Source organism: Rhipicephalus sanguineus, chromosome 1 (genome assembly GCF_013339695.2).
Source record: "Rhipicephalus sanguineus isolate Rsan-2018 chromosome 1, BIME_Rsan_1.4, whole genome shotgun sequence".
NCBI lineage: Eukaryota > Metazoa > Arthropoda > Arachnida > Ixodida > Ixodidae > Rhipicephalus > Rhipicephalus sanguineus.
The window spans coordinates 130,938,366-130,961,237 of record NC_051176.1 but is presented as its reverse complement, the minus strand read 5'-3'; the positions used below and the strand labels follow the sequence as shown (position 1 = coordinate 130,961,237).

Genomic DNA, 22,872 nt, shown 5'->3' with positions numbered 1-22,872 from the left:
AGTTCTGTGAGGCGGCCATTGCTTCCTGGTGCCATTGGGATTTCCCATGATCCCTGCATGCCTCGTGCATTTTTTTGTAGTTACTGAAAGTGCGCACGATAAAGCTACCTTGAGTACCCCGATGAACATTTGGAGGAAAGGTGACGCAGAAACGACAAAGGGCGCCTTTCAGTGTCGCTGAGTACGCAAGCCAAGGGGCGTAATCTGCGAGCCATTGGTAGCGAAAAGTCCTCTTGCCAGGTGTTACATCTTTCTTAAAGTCATATGTAGCATTTGGCGACCATGGATTAGTCAGAAGGCGTAACTTCAAATTGTCTGGGATGCCCGCGAGTTTAGCTTTGTCTAGAAACTCTCCCAAATCATATTCTTGAGAAATGTTAGTTGCTTGCTTGATGTCACTGTTACTTAATCCCAAGCAAGGAGAAGTATCATCGTGGCTTACTTTGTCGTGGTAGCTCACTGATGGTGGAACCTCTTCCATGGTGGCGACGACCTCAGGCACTGTCCGTTGGTGAAAGTCAGCATAACTAGGCTGGTCAACTTCTGCACATTCGTCACACGCCACACTAGAATCGTCCGCCGGACAGCTCAGTGACACTCTGTCAGACATCCGTGGACGCTTGAAGAAACGTCGGATATCCATAATTGGGAACCGGACGAGGCAAAGCTGTCAGAGAATTCCTGGTGGTTGATACCACTAGAAAATATACGCACACTGACTGGAAGGATAATTATTCAAATGCTCACGTTAAAAACACGAAGGGATTATATTTACAAGGAAATCTTATTTACAGGCTAATACACACGCTCACAAATTCATTCGTCTAGCTCAATCTCGCTCGCGCACCCGCACAGTCGAGCAACCGGGCCATGCACTGCTTGCCGTTCTCTCTCGTCCAGTGTCCTGGTTGTTTGAGCTCCGTACAGCCATGCACTTAAAAACACTGAACCACACAAAAAGAGGCGCACGCTTGCAGGGGCTTACTGTCTAAAAAACGGAACCATGTGGCCGTGTCGGCTCCCCTTGTAGACACGGAATTGCGCGCACCACAAAGTGGGAAGATGGCTGGAATCGTTTACTCGCTGTCGCCGCTCTGGCGAGGTTCCCCGTGATGGATAGCGCAAACAAGACGCAGGGCTGGCCATCATAAATATATTCCGACTCGCCGAATTTGCTACCTTGTTGAGGTCCCCCCACACTGGAGGTGCACTCAACAAGATGCGTGCTCACAAGGGTTGCCGGCTCGGGCGTACCAGCGTATTCCGGACACAGTGAGCAACGAAGGCGAAAACACAATGCCCTGTACGGTGTCTCTTTTCGTGCCGCTATCTCTCTACAGAGCTGAACAACAGAAACCTTCCCTGAAGAAAGGTCGGAACACATGTGTACCGGCACGGCTACCACCGGACTTGGAGGCGCCCGGCGCCTGAACGTGTCGAAATGATTAGAACAGATCGCCCTTCAGCCCTTTTTAACGATGACACCTTTCGAAGACGGCAAAACGACACGTGCCCATAAAACCTATCGACACGCGACAGTCCAGAGGTGCTACCGAAAGCGTGAAAGCGGGGGCTGCTTTCACCCGTTTTGCAGGGTGCGTCGCCGGCCCATGCGTGGCGGCTCTTTTCCTTTCGTCGTTGACAACCATCAGTGACGGTTTAAGTGCTCAAGCATAGGCGCGTTGCCATTCGGCTGTAATCATCGCGCGGATGGGCACGGCTGCACGGATGTGTGTCGGGGGCCAAAGAAGACTCCCATAGGAAGAAGGCTTGATTGTGCTTTCAAGGGGGACGAATAAAGCTATTGATTTTGCTTTGCTCTGTGTTATAGGTCGGGCCTTAAACTGGGCCTAAATTTTAAGGTGGTGGTCACCTTTAATGATATTTGATTGGCTGATCTTCTGATGGCATTTTTGAATAACCGTCGCCACTGGCTTGTTAACCAGTTTTTTTTTTTTTAACGCGAGCGAAATCTCGATAGCCAGTACAGTCTGAGCTGAAGCTCCATGCAAACCCTGTACCACGGCTATACTTACGCTCTAACCGAATGAACAATGAGTACAGTAGGTACTGCAAAGTTTGTCCTTTTTTTGTAAATTAATTTCTGCTTCTGATAACATAAATATATCCTCCGTCGTCAGTGTCGTCACTTCCTACGAGTACTCATCATGTCGCCTTCATACACGCTGTACTTCACGATTCTTTTATCAGGGTTTGGACACATTCCTAAAAATCTAACATCCACATGCAGTAGTATTTTATTTTGAAATGTTAGCGATGCGTATGACATTGCCGTAACATTAACTAAACATGTAAGCAACATAAATACATGACTCCCGAAAATGGTAAGGCGATTTCATTTGCATGAGCATGAAGGCCCGCTGTTGTGAAGGTATAATCGACGCCTTATAAGGACCAACAACAAGGGCAATACTTGAGCTCCACAACAAAACACAGCATGCAACTTGTACAAGCCCGCAAGCATTCTGAGTGACCGACATAAAAGCATTGTTTGGGAGCTTGGGTGGTGAGAGGTGCGACGCCATGGGATATTGCTACAGTCTTTTAACGAAGTGTAGCGGTAATGATTGCTTGCTAAATGTACCCGTCAATTTTGTGAGAACTGAAGTTCTTGTGTCATTCTGCGTAAATCTCTTAGTTCAGGAAAAGAAAACATGAAACTTGTACCTCAGAATTATTCACTATCTTCAATAGCCATCCCAGGCAGTCTCACTGCCATGACTTCACGTCTAGATTTGTCGTAGTCTGTAATGTGCAAAATTGGTTCGCAATCCTGAAAGTTGTTCCATAGAGATATGCGAGACCGAATAAATTATCCATATATATATACATATAGGTATGCCCACACATGGTCACAACGCGTGAATCAAAAGCAAACTTCTCAGATTTCAAATTCAACATCACCCAAAGCCTAAATACATCGGCCAAACGGACACGCCATTTCGGCTGCGGTTTAATAATCATCGGTACCACGCCACTTCACTGCCGAAGCTACCCTTATCCAGACATCTGCGCTTGCCAAACCACAGCTTTGAAAATATCAGCGTAACTATTTTACAGTCCGGTTTCCAAAACACGCGCGCGCGCGAACAACGTGAGGCGTATTTTATCTTTAAATTTAGAACATTAACAGCCGGCATCAATGAGGAACCTGGAAGACTCTCCTGCCTCCGAGAGATAAGCCAAAATGAATTTGGCAACACGGAATCATAATTGGGACCATGCCTGTTTCTTGACTGGCTCGTACGTGTGCAGTGTCGTTTACTTGCTTGCTTTTCTTGCTTTTCTTTCCTTTTTTGTTTATTTTTCGTTCACGTTTTTCACTACTTGTACAATGTAAAGTGCTTACGCTCCTCTACCACTTGGAGCCTATTCACAAGGAGCGGGCGGAGATGAAAGGCGGTATGCCGACCCATTAAGGGGACGCTCTTCCCTCATGTGCCTCATTCTGCCCTCCGCGACAATTTTGGGTGGCCCTGCGCCCGACGCGAACCGACAAACACCTTCAACGACTTCATGCCATACACAGTTAACGTTTCCTTTTTTTTTTCGTTTCCTCGTCTCGTTTTCTGACTTCGTAGGTGTTCTTCTCTTTCCTTTTTTCTTTTTTCTTTTTTTCCTTTTTTCTTTTTCTCGTAATCTATCTCCCCCACTCTCTGAAATATCCTTGAAGGCGAGAGGGACGCGGCAGGAAGCAAGATCGAACTTCGACGTCAGTTTTAACTCATCCCCCGAGGAAGGGAGCCGCATGCAATAAGTAACGCGATTCATTATTGGGGAATTTCGGCATCTAAGCCAATGGTATTGTTATATTTTTACCTCTGTTTATCATCTCCTTGATATGTAATATACATTATAAAGCACTAACAAAAGGAGCTGAAAACCACGTGCTACGAAGACACTACCTCTTTTTTCTATGCAGTAAATTCAGTCCGTTTGTACTGCCCCCATAGCAAAATAATACTATGACGGGACTAAACTTCAAAAAACATTTTCTTGACTATAACAAAAACTACTTCGATTAAACTTTTTGTGGACGAAGATGTTATGAATCTCAATCGTATGCGCTTTTCTGCTTATTTTTTCTTGGACCACCTTAGGGTGATACAGACGTCTGAACATAGGCCAATGTAGCGTTTTTTCCAAGTTCAGGATTTTATTTTAGAACCTGTGCGCCGCACACAGGCAAAACAAAAACTTTAAGAGATAGTACGTTTTATGGAGAGGTCTATAAAAATAATTGATATATTTGGTCTACAATCTTATTTTGTAAAAAAATTCCCGAAAAAGCAGCAACTTACTCAATTTTACCTACGCGCCAAGGAGTGAAAAATATAAAGCTACTCTAAGCAACTGTCCTATAATAAAAGCGCGATGCTCTGAAAACACAGAAAAGCAAGTTTCGGATGAATGCGTGAAATGGTCTATTTATCGCGAATTTTTCTTTCGTACCTGGTTTTCCACCATATCAAGAAGTTCAAATGGCGCTCACGTGCCCGAAAAATTTTTGCCGCTCAAAATATTTTGGGAAAATACTGTAGAAGTAATGGCTATGTGTGTCTAATTTTCTCAGATTTTTTCAGAGAAATCGATTTTTGTCGAGCGCCCAGACTGGGACAGTTGGCGTGGAATGACCCTATATATATACCGAATTCCAGGGGGGGGCAGATGCCCCCCCTTGCCCCCCCTTGCGGACGCCCATGTAGGCAGCACGTTGCTATGCGGGAGCGTCCGCTCTTTACGTAATTATGTTCCTCTATGACAAGGCAGCCGCAGCCAGCAACCACGGTTCAGAAAACTCGAAAAGGTTCTCAAATAAAGTTCTGATTTGAAAGATACAAGAAAGAACAATGCATCCTCTGTGTGCCTACAACCGTCAGAAATGCTATTGCGTCAGCTTCTAATCAAATATTGCTTTCCAGACTGGATGCAGTCTCTGTACACGCTGCTCGTCACTGAACGACATTCTATTGCTCCAACTTCACGGCTGCAGTGCTCGCTACAGTAACGCGTCACTTTTTAACAGCGAAGCTGTTTAAGCCGACCGTAAAAATCAGGGGCGTAGCCAAGGGGGGGTTGGGGGGGTTCAACCCCCCCCCCGAAATTTTTCAGTTTTGCTTGCGTATATAGGCACGCACACATACAAACGCATGCACGAACATACATAAAGTATGGTTGAACCCCCCCCCCCCCCCGGAAAAAATTTCTGGCTACGCCCCTGGTAAAAATTTTGGTGTGTACAAGAAACTCATCATCATGCACGGTTATGTGCCGCAGAAACCGGCCAAATCTCACTGCTCACCACTGGTCCACTAAAAATTAAGAAGGCAACAGACGGGCAGCAAACACCAATTAAGATTTCTAGACAGACGTAACCAGTAATTGAGCAACGTTTTAATAATACCGCCGGAATTAACCCAGTGATACACACCGTGGCCGCACGTTTCAGCTTCGCTGAAGCATCTGTACGGAGTGCTTCAGCGGTACGTACAACGAGAGAGTACTATAGGGAACGGGAAAGGCAACGTCGGCTGCGAGAAGTCCCCGAAGCGATGGAAGCCCTACGCGAACGGCGAAGTGCCCGTAGATCTATGAGAAGTGCGAACGCTCAGTTTCAGCGCGAGTTTCTGTCTCTGCAGTTTGGACATCCGTGTCCTGTCTGACTGCCTTTGGTTTAACTCGAACCTCTCTGCGCTGAGAAGCAACCTAGAAACAACCTAGCATCACCTAGCTAAAGCCTCGCAACAACCTAGAAGCAACCTAGAAATAACCTAGCATCACCTAGCTAAAGCCTAGCAACAACCTAGAAGCAACCTCGAAGTAACCTAGCATCACCTAGCTATAGCCTAGCAACAACCTAGAAGCAACCTAGAAACAACCTAGCATCACCTAGCTAAAGCCTAGCAACTACCTAGAAGCAACCTAGAAACAACCTAGCATCACCTAGCTAAAGCCTAGCAACAATCTAGAAGCAACCTAGAAACAACCTAGCATCACCTAGCTAAAGCCTAGCAACAACCTAGAAGCAACCTAAAAACAACCTAGCATCACCTAGCTAAAGCCTAGCAGCAACCTAGAAGCAACCTAGAAACAACCTAGCATCACCTAGCTAAAGCCTAACAACAATCTAGAAGCAGCCTAGAAACAACCTAGCATCACCTAGCTAAAGCCTAGCAACAACCTAGAAGCAACCTAGAAACAACCTAGCATCACCTAGCTAAAGCCTAGCAACAACCTAGAAGCAACCTAGAAACAACCTAGCATCACCTAGCTAAAGCCTAACAACAATCTAGAAGCAACCCAGAAACAACCTAGCATCACCTAGCTAAAGCCTAACAACAATCTAGAAGCAACCTAGAAACAACCTAGCATCACCTAGCTAAAGCCTAGCAACAACCTAGAAGCAACCTAGAAACAACCTAGCATCACCTAGCTAAAGCCTAGCAACAGCCTAGAAGCAACCTAGAAACAACCTAGCATCACCTAGCTAAAGCCTTGCAACAACCTAGAAGCAACCTAGAAACAACCTAGCATCACCTAGCTAAAGCCTAGCAACAACCTAGAAGCAACCTAGAAACAACCTAGCATCACCTAGCTAAAGCCTTGCAACAACCTAGAAGCAAACTAGAAACTACCTAGCATCACCTAGCTAAAGCCAGCAACAACCTAGAAGCAACCTAGAAACAACCTAGCATCACCTAGCTAAAGCCTAGCAACAATCTAGAAGCAACCCAGAAACAACCTAGCATCACCTAGCTAAAGCCTAACAACAACCTAGAAGCAACCTAGAAACAACCTAGCATCACCTAGCTAAAGCCTAGCAACAACCTAGAAGCAACCTAGAAACAACCTAGCATCACCTAGCTAAAGCCTAGCAACAACCTAGAAGCAACCTAGAAACAACCTAGCATCACCTAGCTAAAGCCTAGCAACAACCTAGAAGCAACCTAGAAACAACCTAGCATCACCTAGCTAAAGCCTAGCAACAACCTAGAAGCAACCTAGAAACAACCTAGCATCACCTAGCTAAAGCCTAGCAACAACCTAGAAGCAACCTAGAAACAACCTAGCATCACCTAGCTAAAGCCTTGCAACAACCTAGAAGCAACCTAGAAACAACCTAGCATCACCTAGCTAAAGCCTAGCAACAACCTAGAAGCAACCTAGAAACAACCTAGCATCACCTAGCTAAAGCCTGCAACAACCTAGAAGCAACCTAGAAACAACCTAGCAACACCTAGCTTAAGCCTAGCAACAACCTAGAAGCAACCTAGAAACAACCTAGCATCACCTAGCTAAAGCCTAGCAACAATCTAGAAGCAACCCAGAAACAACCTAGCATCACCTAGCTAAAGCCTAACAACAATCTAGAAGCAACCTAGAAACAACCTAGCATCACCTAGCTAAAGCCTAGCAACAACCTAGAAGCAACCTAGAAACAACCTAGCATCACCTAGCTAAAGCCTAACAACAATCTAGAAGCAACCTAGAAACAACCTAGCATCACCTAGCTAAAGCCTAACAACAATCTAGAAGCAACCAGATTAGACTTCAGAATCGTCCAGCTTCGCTGTTTCAAGCCTTGCGCGACTTGGTGCAAGCTCGCCATTCTTGTTTCTTTCTTTTGTGGGCGCATAATCTCTCACTTGCACTTTTACAGGAGGCTGAGAAGGCCGCACAGAGGCAATCAGGATGTGGCTACGATCCTGCACAGATTGCGGCCCAGGGACCCCAGGACGGCACCCAACCATTCTGCTACCTGCCTCCCCAGCTGGTGGGCACTCTCAACAGCAAGGATAAGAAGCCGTTCACATACACACCCGGCGGTGAGTGCACTATGGCGCACAGCAGGAAATATGTACATGCATGCACGTATATGTTCCTTCGTTCAAAGAGACTTAGACTTCGTCCTCCAGTGTGTGTTTCTGTAGGACGTAAGCGTTGGGCCACAGCTGACCTGCGGCTGAAAGCCGGCGTGAATTGTAATATTTAAATGGGTTTACCTTTTGCCAGACTTATTGGGGGGGGGGGGGGGGGGGTATCGAGCTTTCGGAGGGTGGGTAAATTGCAAAAGGGCAATGTGAAAGTCTAACGGCGGCATGCATTTCTAAAGGATATATTTGATCGCTAAAACCATACAGTCTGCACAGTCATGCATCTTACGCTCATATGATCATGCATGATAGGTGAATGAGGACATTACTACGGCCGTTTGGCACTGTAAGCGCCCTAAAATCATCGTTAATTGCATCATCATCATCAGCTCATTTTTATTTTCACCGCAGAACAAAGGCCCCAACGATCTTCAACCACCCCAGTCTACCGCTCGCTGATTCCTTACTTCTCACTCGCTTCACGCCCCCTATTTCACAGCTTGCTCAATTTTCCGACGTTAAAGTTTCGAATATTACAATTTTGCCGCTTTAGTAAATCTGTTATCTGTAGATGCACAATTTTATTATTTGCCTTTTCTTTATTAGTGCTTTGTCACTTCGCAGATCACCTACTTGCTGGCCTAAATACCTTGCCTTCCACTTCGACTGCTTTCTTTAAAAAACCAATCTATTTACAGTTTCATTTAATACATCTACGTTATCTTCATATTTGTGTTCTAAAGCTACATATTTGTTTGCGAGCACTAGCCTGAACTGATATTACCTTAACTGCATCTACAGGTTGGTCTGTTTACTCGTGTCTAATTTTGCTGCTTCTCTCTTCAAATATAGACCAATCCTAGTACTCACTGATCTATAATTATCGCTCTTTACACCACCTATCACTTCTACATCCTTCACTATGCTGGAATTTGCGCAGACTATGAAATGTACCATTTCATTTGTTGTTTCCACATGCAGAGCTTTCCAGGTCCACCGCCTGGTATTTTTAGATCACAACATGGTGTTTAACTTATTCGTATTTGGTTACGCGAGCTTTATTGTAATAACTGATTCTTATCTGTCTCATGCCATGATAACTGTGCGTTGTTGAGCCGTGTTAAGAAATACTCACCCTTCTTCGCCTTCGCGCGGCTTCCGAGCTTTTGCCCCGGGACAGCTCTTCGCATGGCAACCTTTTGCCCGGGACGTCGACGCATGGCAACCTTTGCACTGGGTTCGGGGCATCAGAGGATACTTCTAGAAATTGGAACTGTGGGTGGGCGACTGAGAACCGCTATAGCGAGCCTCATCTTCATACCTTGAGGCAAAGTGGTTGGTGTTTGTAGATAAGCTTTGGCAACGGCGAAATTAAAAATCGTCCTCGCTCGTACCTCGGCTCGAGCCGAGGTACAAGCGAGGACGATTAATTTCGGAGCCAACAGGTAACCTCTCGCTAACTCTTCCTCATTTCCTGGTCATTATCAAGTTCGCTCATAGTATGCCGTATAGGCGCCTTCCGTGAAAGGGCGCTTCCTGTGATAAAGAGACGATTAAGCTCATGAGCCCCAGTTTAGGTTTGTGTGATTGCTCCTTAGAGAAATTAATGTACACTTATGTTAAAGGCTGCTTGCCTATTGCGTCGGCTATTTCACGGCGTTTGCCGCAACATAACAGATGATGTGCCGCCGGCGGGCGACGTATACGCTACCTCCCATCATCGAAAGAGGCGCTCGGCGCTCTAACAATGAACCTTTGTTCCAGCGAAAGCTATTCATTGTCAATATATCCCCTCTTCTAACGTAAATTTCTAACAGGTTATTTAAAATCTGCTTGAAACATATAGCGCAATTTCGCCTCTTGATTGCCTTAAGAGGCAGACATTCAACAACAACTTGCAATACGTAGGTAGGGAATTAAATGGTATTCAGCAATCGCGTTTGTTTATTATTTATCTTAGTACTCGTACTGAACATGCAGAACGGAAGCCTAAAAATTATGATGTCATGCGTGTGTTCTAAAAAAAATCCTGATACTACTACCACTTCAGACATATCCGTTCTGAAAATGTTGTAGATGCTACTTTGAGTTTCCAACTAGCAGTTTCTCAAAATTGTTCGGGGAGGTCTTCTATTTCACGCCAATTAAAAACTTGCAAGACTTTAGCAAACTTTGAGGATGAATGTTGGGAATGTGGCGCTAGTCTTACGATTCGTGCCAAGCAGGTATGATTTCCGCACTGTTCGACTTAATTTTCTTTCGCAATTGCAGAATCACTGCAAGAATGAGTAATCGAAAGCTTAATTATTGTGCCCTTTTAACTAGCTACATTTGGGCGTTGCGGTTTTTTGTACGAGTATTCCCACCTTTTCAGGTAATCTACTGAAACAGGCTGAATTACACTACACGCTCATTGTGATATTGCGTTAAAAAAAAAAGCTACTTAGACTGAGGACAAATAATAAGAGCATGTATGTATAATTGAGAGTGAAAGCGAATCTTTCGAAATAACACACTGAAAACATAGAGATTAAGTTTCAGCGTCCCAATTATTCTCCTAGAAAAAGGAGATATTCGCTGTGCAAGTAGTGCGTACATCCAATGGGCAGATTGTGTCGTTGTCTATAGGGTAATCTAAGATGGGTCAAATGCATCAGTTTCGCCCGAAAGCACTAAAGATTTAGCTGTTTTGACAAGACATTCGAGGCACAGGAGCCTTGTGGTAGAGTCAATTGAATCCGCCAAATTGCACGTGACGTCGCTTTTTGCCACGGCTGCGGTATCATACGCACGTAAAAAATTATGAAAAACTCCCAGACCTGCACAGCACTGACTGCATTAAGGAACACCTTGCGAAGCATTTCTACCTCTTCCTCTTTCTTCTTTTTTGCTGTTGTATGGGCGTAAGGAGGCACCCAGCACAGGGCTTTGAGCAAGGTCTCTCAAAGGATTCTAGGCACCACTAGGGTAGGCTGCAACGGTAGGGATAACTCAATAGACAGGAAGAACCCGATGAAACCTTTAATGTGGGATCTGTCAGCTCTTTTCTATGGCTGCAATGGACTGCCAAAGGTCACGTGAGTGCAGACATAGATGTGCAACCACACCCGGATCTTGCATTCCGTGTTTCTTTCAATAGCATGTCCCCCGTCTTCCTGATCAACATAGCTACAGCTGAGATCCCTTAACCCCCCCCCCCCTTCACCTCTTTTTCTTTTTTTGCTTCTTTCTCGGTTATAGTGCTTTCTGCGAAGCCTCTTCAGGGCTGATGTACTCGGGAAAATGATGTACACAAAGTACTCCCATTCAGCAAATACGCAGTTCACTGCACATCCATTACAGCGCTCTGTCGTTCGTGTTCTTGTGTTCCGATTCATGCGCTCTGTTTCAAATCTGACGTGCATCAGCTATAGCAACCCCACCCCACCCCCCCCCCCCCCCCCCAACACTTCTGCCCGGCCTTCTCTCTTTCGTTAAAGGTATCTCAGAGTTTAACGCACGTGTTTACTCAGCGCTTCTGAAATGCATCAGCGTCGAGCATTCTTGTCTATTGCGTCGGGATTCCTCTTTTGCGCAGGTTTGGACCTGTCGGAGATCAAGTCCCCGCGCATCCAGAGGCGCATCAACGCTCGCCAGGAAGCAGCCGCCGCGCAAGGCGAAGGATGGGGAGATCCGCCCAGTCGCCAAATGGAAGGGTGAGCGCAGGCCTTGCGTGCTATACTGACCGAAAAAAAAAAATGTTGCCTTTTTTTTTTTAAGTACTCGTACACTTCGGCGACCTCTTCGAGGGAAGGAATTTCACCAATCCCTTGCTCTTCCCTGAAACTCTGCATCTCCATTATATATATATATATATATATATATATAGCATGACGGGCGTTGTTGTCGCCGCTGCCATCCCAAACGTATCCACGAGTCACAGAGCAGAGACGCTATTGGCCTCGAGGCCCACCACTAGAAACGCCGGCGCCACCGTCGGCGTGACGTGCTTGGCAGGATCACGTGGTCTCAGCGGCCGCGTCGGCTGCTTGTGGCGCACTGCCGCGTGCTTTGAAAACGAGTTTCAAGTCCCACATGCGCTGCGGTCTGTTCAAATTCGGAAGTTTTCTCTCATTTTCTACTCAATTGAAACCATTGCAGTAGAGTGGCTGCCTCCGAAGGCGACGAACATGGGGCTCTACCGCTCGGTGCCGCAGTGCCGCGCTTACGCAAAGGAGCCCAGTGTCAGCCTGCACCGGTAACCGCGGGACAAGAAACAGCGTGAAGCATGGGTTGTAAAGCTAAGAACCGGCAAGTAGCCATTCGCTACGAGTCGTGTGTGCAACAAGCACTTCCGCGACGAAGACTTTTGTTACTGCGTCGGGCCTGCGACGTTCGGTGAGTAGCAGACAGCGCGCACTGAGACGATGGCTCGCGCGCGCTTCCCGTCGGCAAATGATGCTTATCTGCCACAGGATGGTAAAAGCGCTACCTTTTACCACGTGCGATGCCATCTCAGAACCCTCCAATGCGACCTCTTGATCGTCGGCCCCGTGCTCAGCGTCCACAAAATCGGCTGCAGATGCGCAAGTCATTGTTTAGATACGTTGAATTGAAAAAGGCACAGGGTCCCTTATGCATTCGTTAAAGATGACTAGAAGGAAGGCGAAAGCCATCTTCTTCTTGTCAGTCGATGTACTGATTCTCCCGCGCCCCCCTCCAAAAGCGTTCTGCACCTAACGCGGTTTTGCACGGCCCCTGTGACCGATCACGGAGGCAATGCAAAGCGACCATGACGTGTGAATACGTCATCATGTGGCGTCACATTATGTGACGTCATAATGATGCTACATACTTTGGCGATCTGTGACGTCATGATGACGTCATATGGTGACACCATGACGTAACGATTATTTTTTGCATCACTAGTGTTGACGCCACCGACGCGGGACGCCGACGGGCAACTTCCCATTTGATGAGGCATGCATTGCTTCATAAGCTACATAAATTTTGCATTGCCTCCGTGATCGGCCCCCCGATGATCGGCCCACCGGCCAACCCCATGTATTTTCTTGGAACCTCATTTATTTACGTGGGAAAGATGCCACCCTGTTGGCGTTAGACACGACACTGCTGCCAAAATTGCTGGGGTACACGCTAAATAATTACTATCCTGTTTTGCGGCTGCTGGTTGCTGCAATACCTTCTATTTTATTCACCGCTATTTCAAGTTCATGTGGGTGCTAGTTCACAGCCGACGTTTGCAGAACAAGTCCGGCAAACGTTACTGTATTTTCTTTCTTTTCCTTGGCGTCGCATGCTGCTACATGCCGCCAGCGATCTCGAAGTGGTGAAGCTTTGGTCTATGAATTTGTTGATGACAGAGAGCGGCAGGTTCACTGGAATGCAAACGGAACGATAATTAAGGAGCATTAAAAAAAAGGCGTCGCATTTGCTCACGTTTTGTGTGAGCACCAAACGAAACGAATGCGCTGAATAAAGAAACAGAAGTAGCGGCATTTGCCCGCTGAGAAGACCGATCAATACACAGTGCGAGACAACTTGTCAAATGACATTGAAACGTACCCGAATTTAGACCGAAAAAGAAAAAAAAACACTGAATCGTCGGGACGGCAGATCACAAGGTTGCCATGCGCAACGAAGCAGCAGTTGTAAGGAAATTGTTTTTGAACTGCTCTGATAGCGTCCGCGCAACAGTAGTTGTTTGTTTACTCACAAATTCTCATATTTTGCGGCCTAAAGTTCACAGCGCGGTGCCAAAACGCGCTCGTAGCAAGAGCGAAACCATCAGTACGATGCATGTATGATCGTCTGCATGCAGACGATCATACATGCATGCAGAGGCACCGTCAGTCGTCGCGAACCCGTGCGATCGCTGGCTTGAGGCTTCTTTCTGTTATGCTCCGTTTGGTTATACAGGCTGTCTACTCTAACGAGATATTTCACATAGTTTGCACTCAGCGAGTGACTACCTTTCACGCAAGAAGCCGGTTCAGGGGTCTCCAACGCGGTGACAGCGTGAAGCGGGTGCTCGGTTTTCTGCAAAGAGACAGCGACTGTAGACCATCTTGTGCTTTCAGTTCGTCGAAAATGATTATTTTGACAGTAAAGAACACAGTTCATTTCGAAAGTACTTGCAGAAATGCCCTGGAGGGCTTCCGCGAGGTGTTTTTGTAGAGCGCCGACAGCAAAACCTATGGGGAGCGCGCCGGCGGTATCCTGCCTAGCACGCAATCGAGGCGCGACCGATAGAGGGCGACTCCGTAACTCCTCGAGGCCAATACAGTGAAACCTCGGTGACACAATCACAGCTCGTACGAATTTCGGGGTGATACGAATTTGTCGTTGGTCCCGGCCAAGGCCCATTGGCCTGCAATGTAATGGAGTACGGTTGTTGCGAACCGATTTTCACCCAGCGACGTTTGATACGAACGTACGCTACCGCCCAGGTACGAAGAGGTGCTGTCCGCGCTGTCGCGGAAGACGCGCCAAGCACGTCCGAGCGCGGGAACGCAAGCGTGGGCATGCACGCCACACCGCCAACACGTCAGAATCACGGTGTAAGGAAAACACTTTTCGTATACGGTCAGAATAAACCTTCAGAGACGCGTCACGGCCTCCGAGGTTGTCTGCGCGAATCTTTGAGGCTCTTATGTGCCTCCGTGTGCCTTCGCGTTTATATTACAGAAGACATTAGCGCCATGCTTTTTTTTAACGCGTCAACGCGGGATGCCGACGTTGTACTGTGTTTACACGTGCCCACCTCGTGCATCAGACATCCTATGAAAGGTGCACGAGGACCGAAAGAAGGCGACGACGGCCTTGGCGAAGGAGTCAGGCCTCACAACGTCAAAATGCGAGACCGTTGAGGTCGCACTTGTGCGGGCACGGCCGTAAATGTCCCAAAAAGCATCCTCAACTCCTCCGCAATAACAAAATCATAACACAGGACCATGGTTTTGTAATTTTGTGGCCTTGATACATCGCGACAAAGTGCTTCTTTCGTTACTTTCGCTGCAGAACTCCGGTGTCATGCGCAAAAGCATACTAAAATTTGGAAGAGGCTACTGCTGTCGCGGGTCACAACGCACCTGGTTCATTAATTAAATACGCGCGTACAGGCCGTATATTTACGAGTGCTAGTATGATTGCTGACATCTAAAAACTTAACTGACAATCATTCCGGGTTCTTCTTGACGTTGCTGCGGCCCTGAAAAACAATAAATGAAAATGTACGCCAGCTTTCTTTTGTCACACGTTAATTTTTCATGTTTCCTGGTGATACGAATTGCCGATGATACGAATATTTTTGGTGGTCCCGTGAGATTCGTATCACCGAGGTTTCACTGTAGTACAGCTGCCCGAGAAACACGGCGGAAATGACCCGCGAAAAAAGACCGGATGCGACGTGGTTTTGTAAATTTGTAGCAATTGTATACTTCTTCCGGCAGGCCTGTAAACGCAGTTATACCCAGATTCTGTCACCGTATCACTTTTCTTATCGCCACAAGTTTGTGCATCCTGCTTTAAAAGGGCGCACAGGTATGTGCCTTCAACTATGAATGTCTTTGTGTGCGCGCGAGCGTGTGCGAGTGCGGCACACTATCTTTTCACCTTCTTCAACGGCCTACTGCTCCTTAGTGGAAACGCCGTTGGGCGATGTTAACACTCGATGGAGCATCGAATGGCTCTCCGCTGGCGTCTTATTGCTTCCGCCCCAGGCGCTATCTGAATGATACCAACTTCTTTTCTCGCTTTCTTTTCTCCCATTATTTTTCCAAAGAAAGTAGGTAAGCATAAAGGCCTCATGTAATATTTCGGCAAATAGGCCATGAAATTCGATAGCAGCCCAAATTACTCGAGCGTGAACGGGCTGTAGTCGTTAATGGGAAATAGTTTGCTTGACAAAGTGTGCGTGATATAGAGTTTGTGGGGCACGGTAATTTACACTGCCGCGTGCAGAAAACAAAACAAAACAAAAAGAAAGAGGAGCAGCCACTACGCTTGCCGCAAAATTAATCGAAATCCAAGTTTTCGATGAACCGAGACATTGTACCTCACTTTCACGACGCCCTCCTCGCTGACATTTGCAACACGCACCCTCTTTGTGTGGAACGCTTCATCCTGCACAATGAAAGTGCTGAGATGAGATGCGGTCGTGCGCCCATGATTCACGAGGCTTAGTTGAAAGTGCATTAATTTTTTAATACCACCGGACAACTAGTCGGGTCGGGACCTTTATTAAGGAAGGATTATCCAGAAAAGGGGGACCAGGAACACGCTTTAAGGAGGAGGAAGATATCGTTGGCTCCAAGTCCCAAAATCTGCCAGCAGGCCGCTTCGTGCGTCTTCATATAAAGCGCATCGACAGTGCATTAAGAAATTTTACATTAAGGAATACTTAAAAGAAAACGCGATAGTTCAACAGAACAGAAAGATACAAACTGCAATAAGAATCTGATATTGTTTGTTTGTTTGTTTGTTTGTTTGTTTGTTTGTTTGTTTGTTTGTTTGTTTGTTTGTTTGTTTGTTTGTTTGTGACACTAAAGTGAATAAGAGGTAAGTAGATTTAGGGCTCGTCCCACGTCCCACTATGAAGTCGAGGCTTCAGTAGGTCAACAGCTTAACATAGCCGAACCCGACGCCTCGGTCGAGCGTCAATCTGTCGGCCAATGCAATGGGAGTAACTGCTGTAAGAACATGATATCAACACATGGTTGCATACATTAGTTGTACCGTGAGTCTAAAATCTCTCCAGTTGCAGACTTGCGGCACAAGCAACGTAAAACAAATTGAAGCAAGAACACACTGTACTAGGGTAGCACTCCAACTGCGGCGGCACTACACTCCAACTTTTATTGCCATTATCAAGACACGTTAAAAGCGCGGGTTGTACCTATGACTAATTTAAGGTAAAGGTGTTAGAATCCGGATTTATATCACATCATGAGCTCTAAATACGAGAGTTACTTTCAATTCACAAGTCTAACACGGTTTCTAGAAGCGAGGGCGTGGCCAGAATTTTTTTTGGGGGGAGGGGGGTTCAGTCACCCTTTATGTATGTTCGTACGTGTGTTTTATGGGGTCTCGAAGCGCCGCTCATGGAACACGCGGACGCAGCGGTACAAACTGTCCTGACATTTATAGATGCTTATGTGACATATATTAGCACCTTTTAAACAACGGTGAGCCCGCCAGCCCAAACTAAAAAATAACTATAGTAACATGACAAATAAGCCAATATAATGCCAAAATAACTCACACAAAGAAGATAACACACACTATGTACGGCGAATCCGGCGTCGCCGAAGTTCGACTCATCACGGGAGTCCGCGTGACCAAGCCGCGGAATCGACCCCACGGACCTCCCGCGAGAGACGGCTGTCTACTAGCGCGCCAAGCCCCAAAAGAGACATCGAATCATTGATGTTCCTCATGCGCTCGCGTAAACTCCCGCCACCAGGGCGGCGTCCCCGCGGGAACAGCGCCATGCCTCGTACGGCAGTGCCACGCTAACTACGCCGACCCGCCGGATGCGTGTGCGCCATGAGGAGAAAACGATTTTACAGGGGTTGACAGCACCCCACAGTTTGTATGTGTGCGTGTATATATACACACAAAAAATTCAGAAAGCTCGGAGGGGGGGGGGTGTCGCGTACCCCCTCAACACCCCCTGGCTAAGCCAGTGTCTAGACGCTTAAACGAAAATTGGGAAAACTGGCTATAGAGCGTTGCCTGTGTACAGTGTGTTCTTCTCTCATAGTTCTTTTTTCACTGCCCGATCGTATTTATGGTATATTTTCCTTTGCCATGCTCCTTGCATAGTGCCAGCGTTTTCCCCGCGTTTCATATCTCCGGTATCTCACTGGCCAGTGACGCGATTGGTTGTACACGCGATGTGATTGTGTTATTTGTAGTTTTCAAAACACTGTCTCACCTTGCATTGACAGTATGGAGTTAGCAGTGCTCAGTATTTGTGAATGCGGTGTACTGCGTAGAAGCGGGACGCTGGCGCGCCCTCGAATAGTGCCAGGACACTATGTATCCTGTTCATTCCGAAACATTTAACTAGGAATTTCGTACTTGTGTCCCTCTGTTCGCGTTGTCCTCCCCCTCTTTTATTATATATATATGATTCGCATGCTTCTTGCAGACTGAACTTGGATGGGACACCCTCGCAGCAGCAAGACCGTTACATGGACCCCAATCGGACCCAGTCTCTGCCCCGTCCGGCGCCAGGACAGCGTGCTTCAGACCCGGGTGACTTCGTGCAGTCGCGATCCTTCCGCGTGCTGCAGAAGATTACCGACACCGATTCTCCGGACTATCAACCACGTGAGTCAGACCGTTTCGCAACACACAAGTTTGAAGACGTTATGGGAACCGGATCGTAAAAATCTGTATCGGCATGAAATGCAATTAACAGCTACGGAAAGGCCTGTCATAGTGCGCCGGTTTATTTGATACCTCCCTCCAAAGCTGGCGCGCAAAGCACGTCATAAACTCTGACATCACATTGTTCTAAAATGCAGTGCCAGATTGATATGATAGAGCTAGCAGGAACGAATGAAAGTTGCCGCTAGTTTTCATTGAAAAACATCCAGTGCTTTATTTCAAGGCTTGCTCATTGTCACGTCTTTAAGGATGCTTACAGGCTCTTGAGGTCTCTTCTCTTCCGTGGGATCGAAGCTGTTGGCAAATGAATCAATGTAAATTTTGAGTGAGCTACTGTGTACCCTGCCAAGCAGTCCACTTTTGGCACTTTTACATGGGAGGACAAGAGTGCTTCTTAACGTCTCCAGAAGTAGATTACCAGGGTAATACACATGTTTAGGCTGCACAGCTAAATCTGGGCCGAACGTCCATTTGCACGCTTTTTGTAGACAAAAAAACAAGAGACCATTCCACTCGGTGAAGGTTGGTCACCAGCAGAGCGGACGGGCGCAAAATCTCCTTTGGGAGTTGTCTAAAGAATGGGTAAGCGTAGAGTTTTATTGTGAACTGCGGCGCTTCCTTGAACACTGTTTTTCGGGCGTCATCGGCATTCAGTCCTTTTTCCTAGCGTTCGTCAGCATCTTGAACGGCCTCGTAAAGAACACATGGCGAAACGAATGTCTGGCATGAAATTTTCGCATAGCCAGAATTTTCCTAATGTGTACAATTCTCTATGTCGGCTTCACACGCTTTCCTGCAGAATGCTTCTATTCCTCCACCAGTACACCACTGTATAACAACGGGCAGCAGCCGCGACTGGCGCGCCACCGCAGCGCCCAATGGGAAGACGACAACCGCTGTTGTTTCACAGCGAATGTGTTAAGCTTTTCGTTGGTCCGTCCGGCGTAGACCAGAAACTGCCCAGCCTTGCTAGAATCAGACCAGCTAGTTTAATTTAGGCACTCGGCTATCCAGGCCCGCTAGCTGAGAGAAAGGACCTCTTTAATTAACACCACGCTAATTTAGACCATGCTAATTAAACAGCTACTAATTAGGCTCTTTTTAATTAAGAATGTGCGAATTAACACCATGGTAAGGTGACCATGCAAATAAGGCCGTGATAATTAAGACCACGCTAATTAGGCCCTTGCTGATTAGAATATTGCTAAGAGCATGTTAATTAAGACAATGCTAATTAATACTTTGCTAATAATCTAGGTCGGCCGCAAGCTCCGCTCTTAGTACAGCCTTTCACCAGTAGTGCAAGGTGCCCACTTTTTTTTGTCTACGCGCTGGTCTACGCACGCAGCGATCCGCAGGAAATGCGTATAACAGCCCCGCTGCAGAAAGTGCTTTTCATGGCCATTAATTAGGAAAACTTCGATATACGAAATTTTTTGGCATAATAGCACATCATCTGTGTAAAGATAATGTTCATCATTTTAACAGCGAAGCTGTTCTTAATCGACGCTTTCGCCGTGAGCCGTCGTAACTCAGCAGAGCTCGGTAGTGTGGCGAGAGTGAGACAAGATTGGCGTTGGTAGGGAGAGACGCACGCTGGTCACGTGGCCTTGCTCAATGGCGAGAATGAAGCTCGGTAGGAAGGGGAAAGGGCTGCGCCTCGCCGAAAGTGGAGAGAGAGAGGCCCGCTAGGAGGGGGGAAACGGTGAGGAGCGTCGTTGTACGCTCGCTCGGATGGGGAGAGGGTGTACACATGCAACGACTTCTCGCCAAACTTCCTTGGCGAGCCGCGCATGTCACGCGCAGCAGCAGCGCTTGCAACGCTGCTTGTATTTCAGCGCAGCAGGGATAGTAATACGCGTTTCGTGCGAGTGGGCGGGTGGAACGGGCCACGGTCGCACTGGAACGCTATCGTAGCGTTCCAGCACGGCCGTGAATGAACATATCGTTGCCCCATAGGTTACAGTGTCAAATAATGAGCAATAATACAACACAGAAATGCTTAGAAAATACTTGCAATACATGGTAATGTTTAGACTTGCAAAAAAAAAAAACACAGAAAGACAATAGCCTGACGAATTGGGGCATCAGCTTTGCAGTTCCGACGGCGTTCACGAAGTGGAGCTGAGCTGGCTGCACTTTTTTCTTGTGGCCATGTTGTGACCTTCCCTAGACTGTTTTGTTGTCACCTTCCCTAGACCGTAACATTATATACCCCATCCGAAGGCCGAATGAAGATGTTACCGAAGTATGGCTGAGCCTTAGCATGGCTTAGCAGTGATAAGGGTATCGTATACCCTTGCGGAGTGTTTACGTTTTGCTTATCGGGCTCCCTTTACTCCTTTGCTGTAGCCGGCGGGTATCCTCACAAAACCAAGCAACCGCGTAAATTGTTGCCGTGAGTGATGCTTATTTCACGCACTGTTTGGCGGTCTCCCTTCTGCGTCGTTACACGCATTACCACTGCCTTCATTCTGTAGTTATCTCTCCAAATAAATATATTCCGCAACAGGCGCGCAGGCTCATCCCTCTTCCTTAAAGAGTAATCCTACTCCTTTGCTGTATTGTCGCTGTCACCCATGCACATGAAATGCAGACAGGCAGAACAAGTCAAGATAAAGGCACTTGGTTGGCTACCACCCTGACTGCACAGTTGAAGGATTATTGCACATATTCGTCATTTTTCCCCTCTCTCTTTCAAATGCATCTCCTTAGTTGAATGGAGAAACAGTGCTAGCTGACGGGCCTATATATTCTCGAACTTGTGGATTTTGGTACATCACGGCCTAAGAACTTTGCTTTGTTTAGAGAAGCTCAATAATAAAGAGGAGCCGGCCAATAGCGGTAGTCTTTTTACTTGAACGGGTTATTGAAGAAGTGCTTAAAAATTGACTTCCAATAAAGATTAATGTTTCATTTTCGCGTGTCAGTGCAAGATTTTTTTTACCTTAATCTCATATTGAACTTACGAGAGGTTCGTGAACCATGTTTAGAAATTAACAGGGCTCGAATGAGGCATTGTTTTTGCGGATAGGCGCAACGTTCGTTGTCTCACCGTATGTGTTTTTGTACATTGTTATGCATTTGTCTTCGCGTTCCAAAAAAAAAAATAATTATGCACAAGCAGGAAAATTCTTAGCTATGCTTTTCTACTCCATTTTATGGATTAGCCCACTCAAGAGATCACATTGTGGAAACGCGAGGCTGTTGAATCAGATACATAAAATTATTATAAAGGATAAAATAAAACAATATTTAAACTTCAGAGCAGGGAAAAATGACCGCATTTCCTAACTGTGGCGGCGCCTGCAACGGCTCAATTTGCAGATGCTATATTAAGGATATTAGGTTTGTGATGCTTCACGTTATTAGGGATGACAATGTTTTGGGGATTCTCGCGTCAAAAACCTCACATGAAGCACACAACAAGAGTTATACCCGTATACACACAATTTGTTTCGGTGTCCTAGGTAACATCAATTCCGCAGCATCTTTGAAGATGCGCCATGACATTAAGCTTGAGATTACACTTTGCCAGACTTTGATGTCTTTTAGAAGTCTTCATACTTTTATAAGGATACGAAAATATACATATTTATTCAGCTGAGACACTAAAAATGCAAAGGTGTACAATGGCAGTGCAACAATACCGACAATGATGGTCATCCGCTAGTAACATTGCACATGCTTATTGAACAAAAAAGTCGCGCTATAAGCTCTGTTGATTTGATAGTGAACTCGCAATTGAAACAGTATGCTGCTTTTCTTAGATCGGCTGTGCCATGTCAATTCTCCGGGACTAAAAGTTCCAGCAGATGACAATTAAGCGAGTAAAATTTAGTACAGAGCTTCTATCGTGTGTAAGAATTTTTTGTGCTGTAAAAAGAAAATATATTAAAACTAATTCACTCTCTGACATCCGGCTTGTCTGCTCCGAGTCCTATATCTCGTAGTTTTATCCTCGTGCAACCGCGCATGTTGCAGCAGAAAATGTCCGAATTTCGTCCCTGAATTCTCCACTACTAACATTTCACAAACCTCTCAGGATTGTCGGGGTCGATGTGCCACTAAATGGTACCAATTAGAGGCTGTTTGAGGTTTCACTCCAAACTTTTCAAAACATGATCTGCAAAATCTAGAACACGCGTGCCTGTACGAAGCCGCGTGACAAGCTTTAAGGGTATCACAGGGGGATCCGTCATTTCGTGAATCAGAGCTTTGGTTTTTCTTTTTTTTTGACTGGAGGTTGCTATTTCGGATAGTAGCTGCCCGTATTCACACTACTATATATCTAGTTTAATAAAAAAAATCCCTGACGATTACGATACTCGGAATTATGAGCGCGGCTTCCTGTTGGGGCAACAGGTTCTGGCTATCGGCAGTTGTAGCAATGTAGCATTCGTTACATATTGCCACGGAAACTGCGAGCGCTCGAGGGCTACGCACACCACTCTGTGCACTGCAGGCGTCGCGAACTAAGCGAAACGCCGACAGCCCCGTTAGGACAAGCGAAGCTAGCCGCAGTGCACGTGCCAGCCCTCCATACGCCCAAGCTCCGACCAAGGGGCCAGCGCGCGTGACG

General features: G+C 46.5%; 1 protein-coding gene across 2 annotated transcripts in view; it reads left to right on the top strand.

Annotated features, from left to right (window-relative positions):
• Positions 1–22,872, top strand: part of LOC119398069 (basic salivary proline-rich protein 2) — a 104,505-nt gene that overhangs the window by 42,488 nt on the left and 39,145 nt on the right. For both annotated transcript variants that reach the window (XM_037665325.2, XM_037665327.2), the window contains exons 3-5: positions 7,682–7,847; positions 11,473–11,590; positions 18,049–18,230. In XM_037665325.2, the coding sequence (XP_037521253.1) occupies positions 7,682–7,847; positions 11,473–11,590; positions 18,049–18,230 (466 nt within the window). The remainder of the gene's footprint in view (positions 1–7,681; positions 7,848–11,472; positions 11,591–18,048; positions 18,231–22,872) is intronic.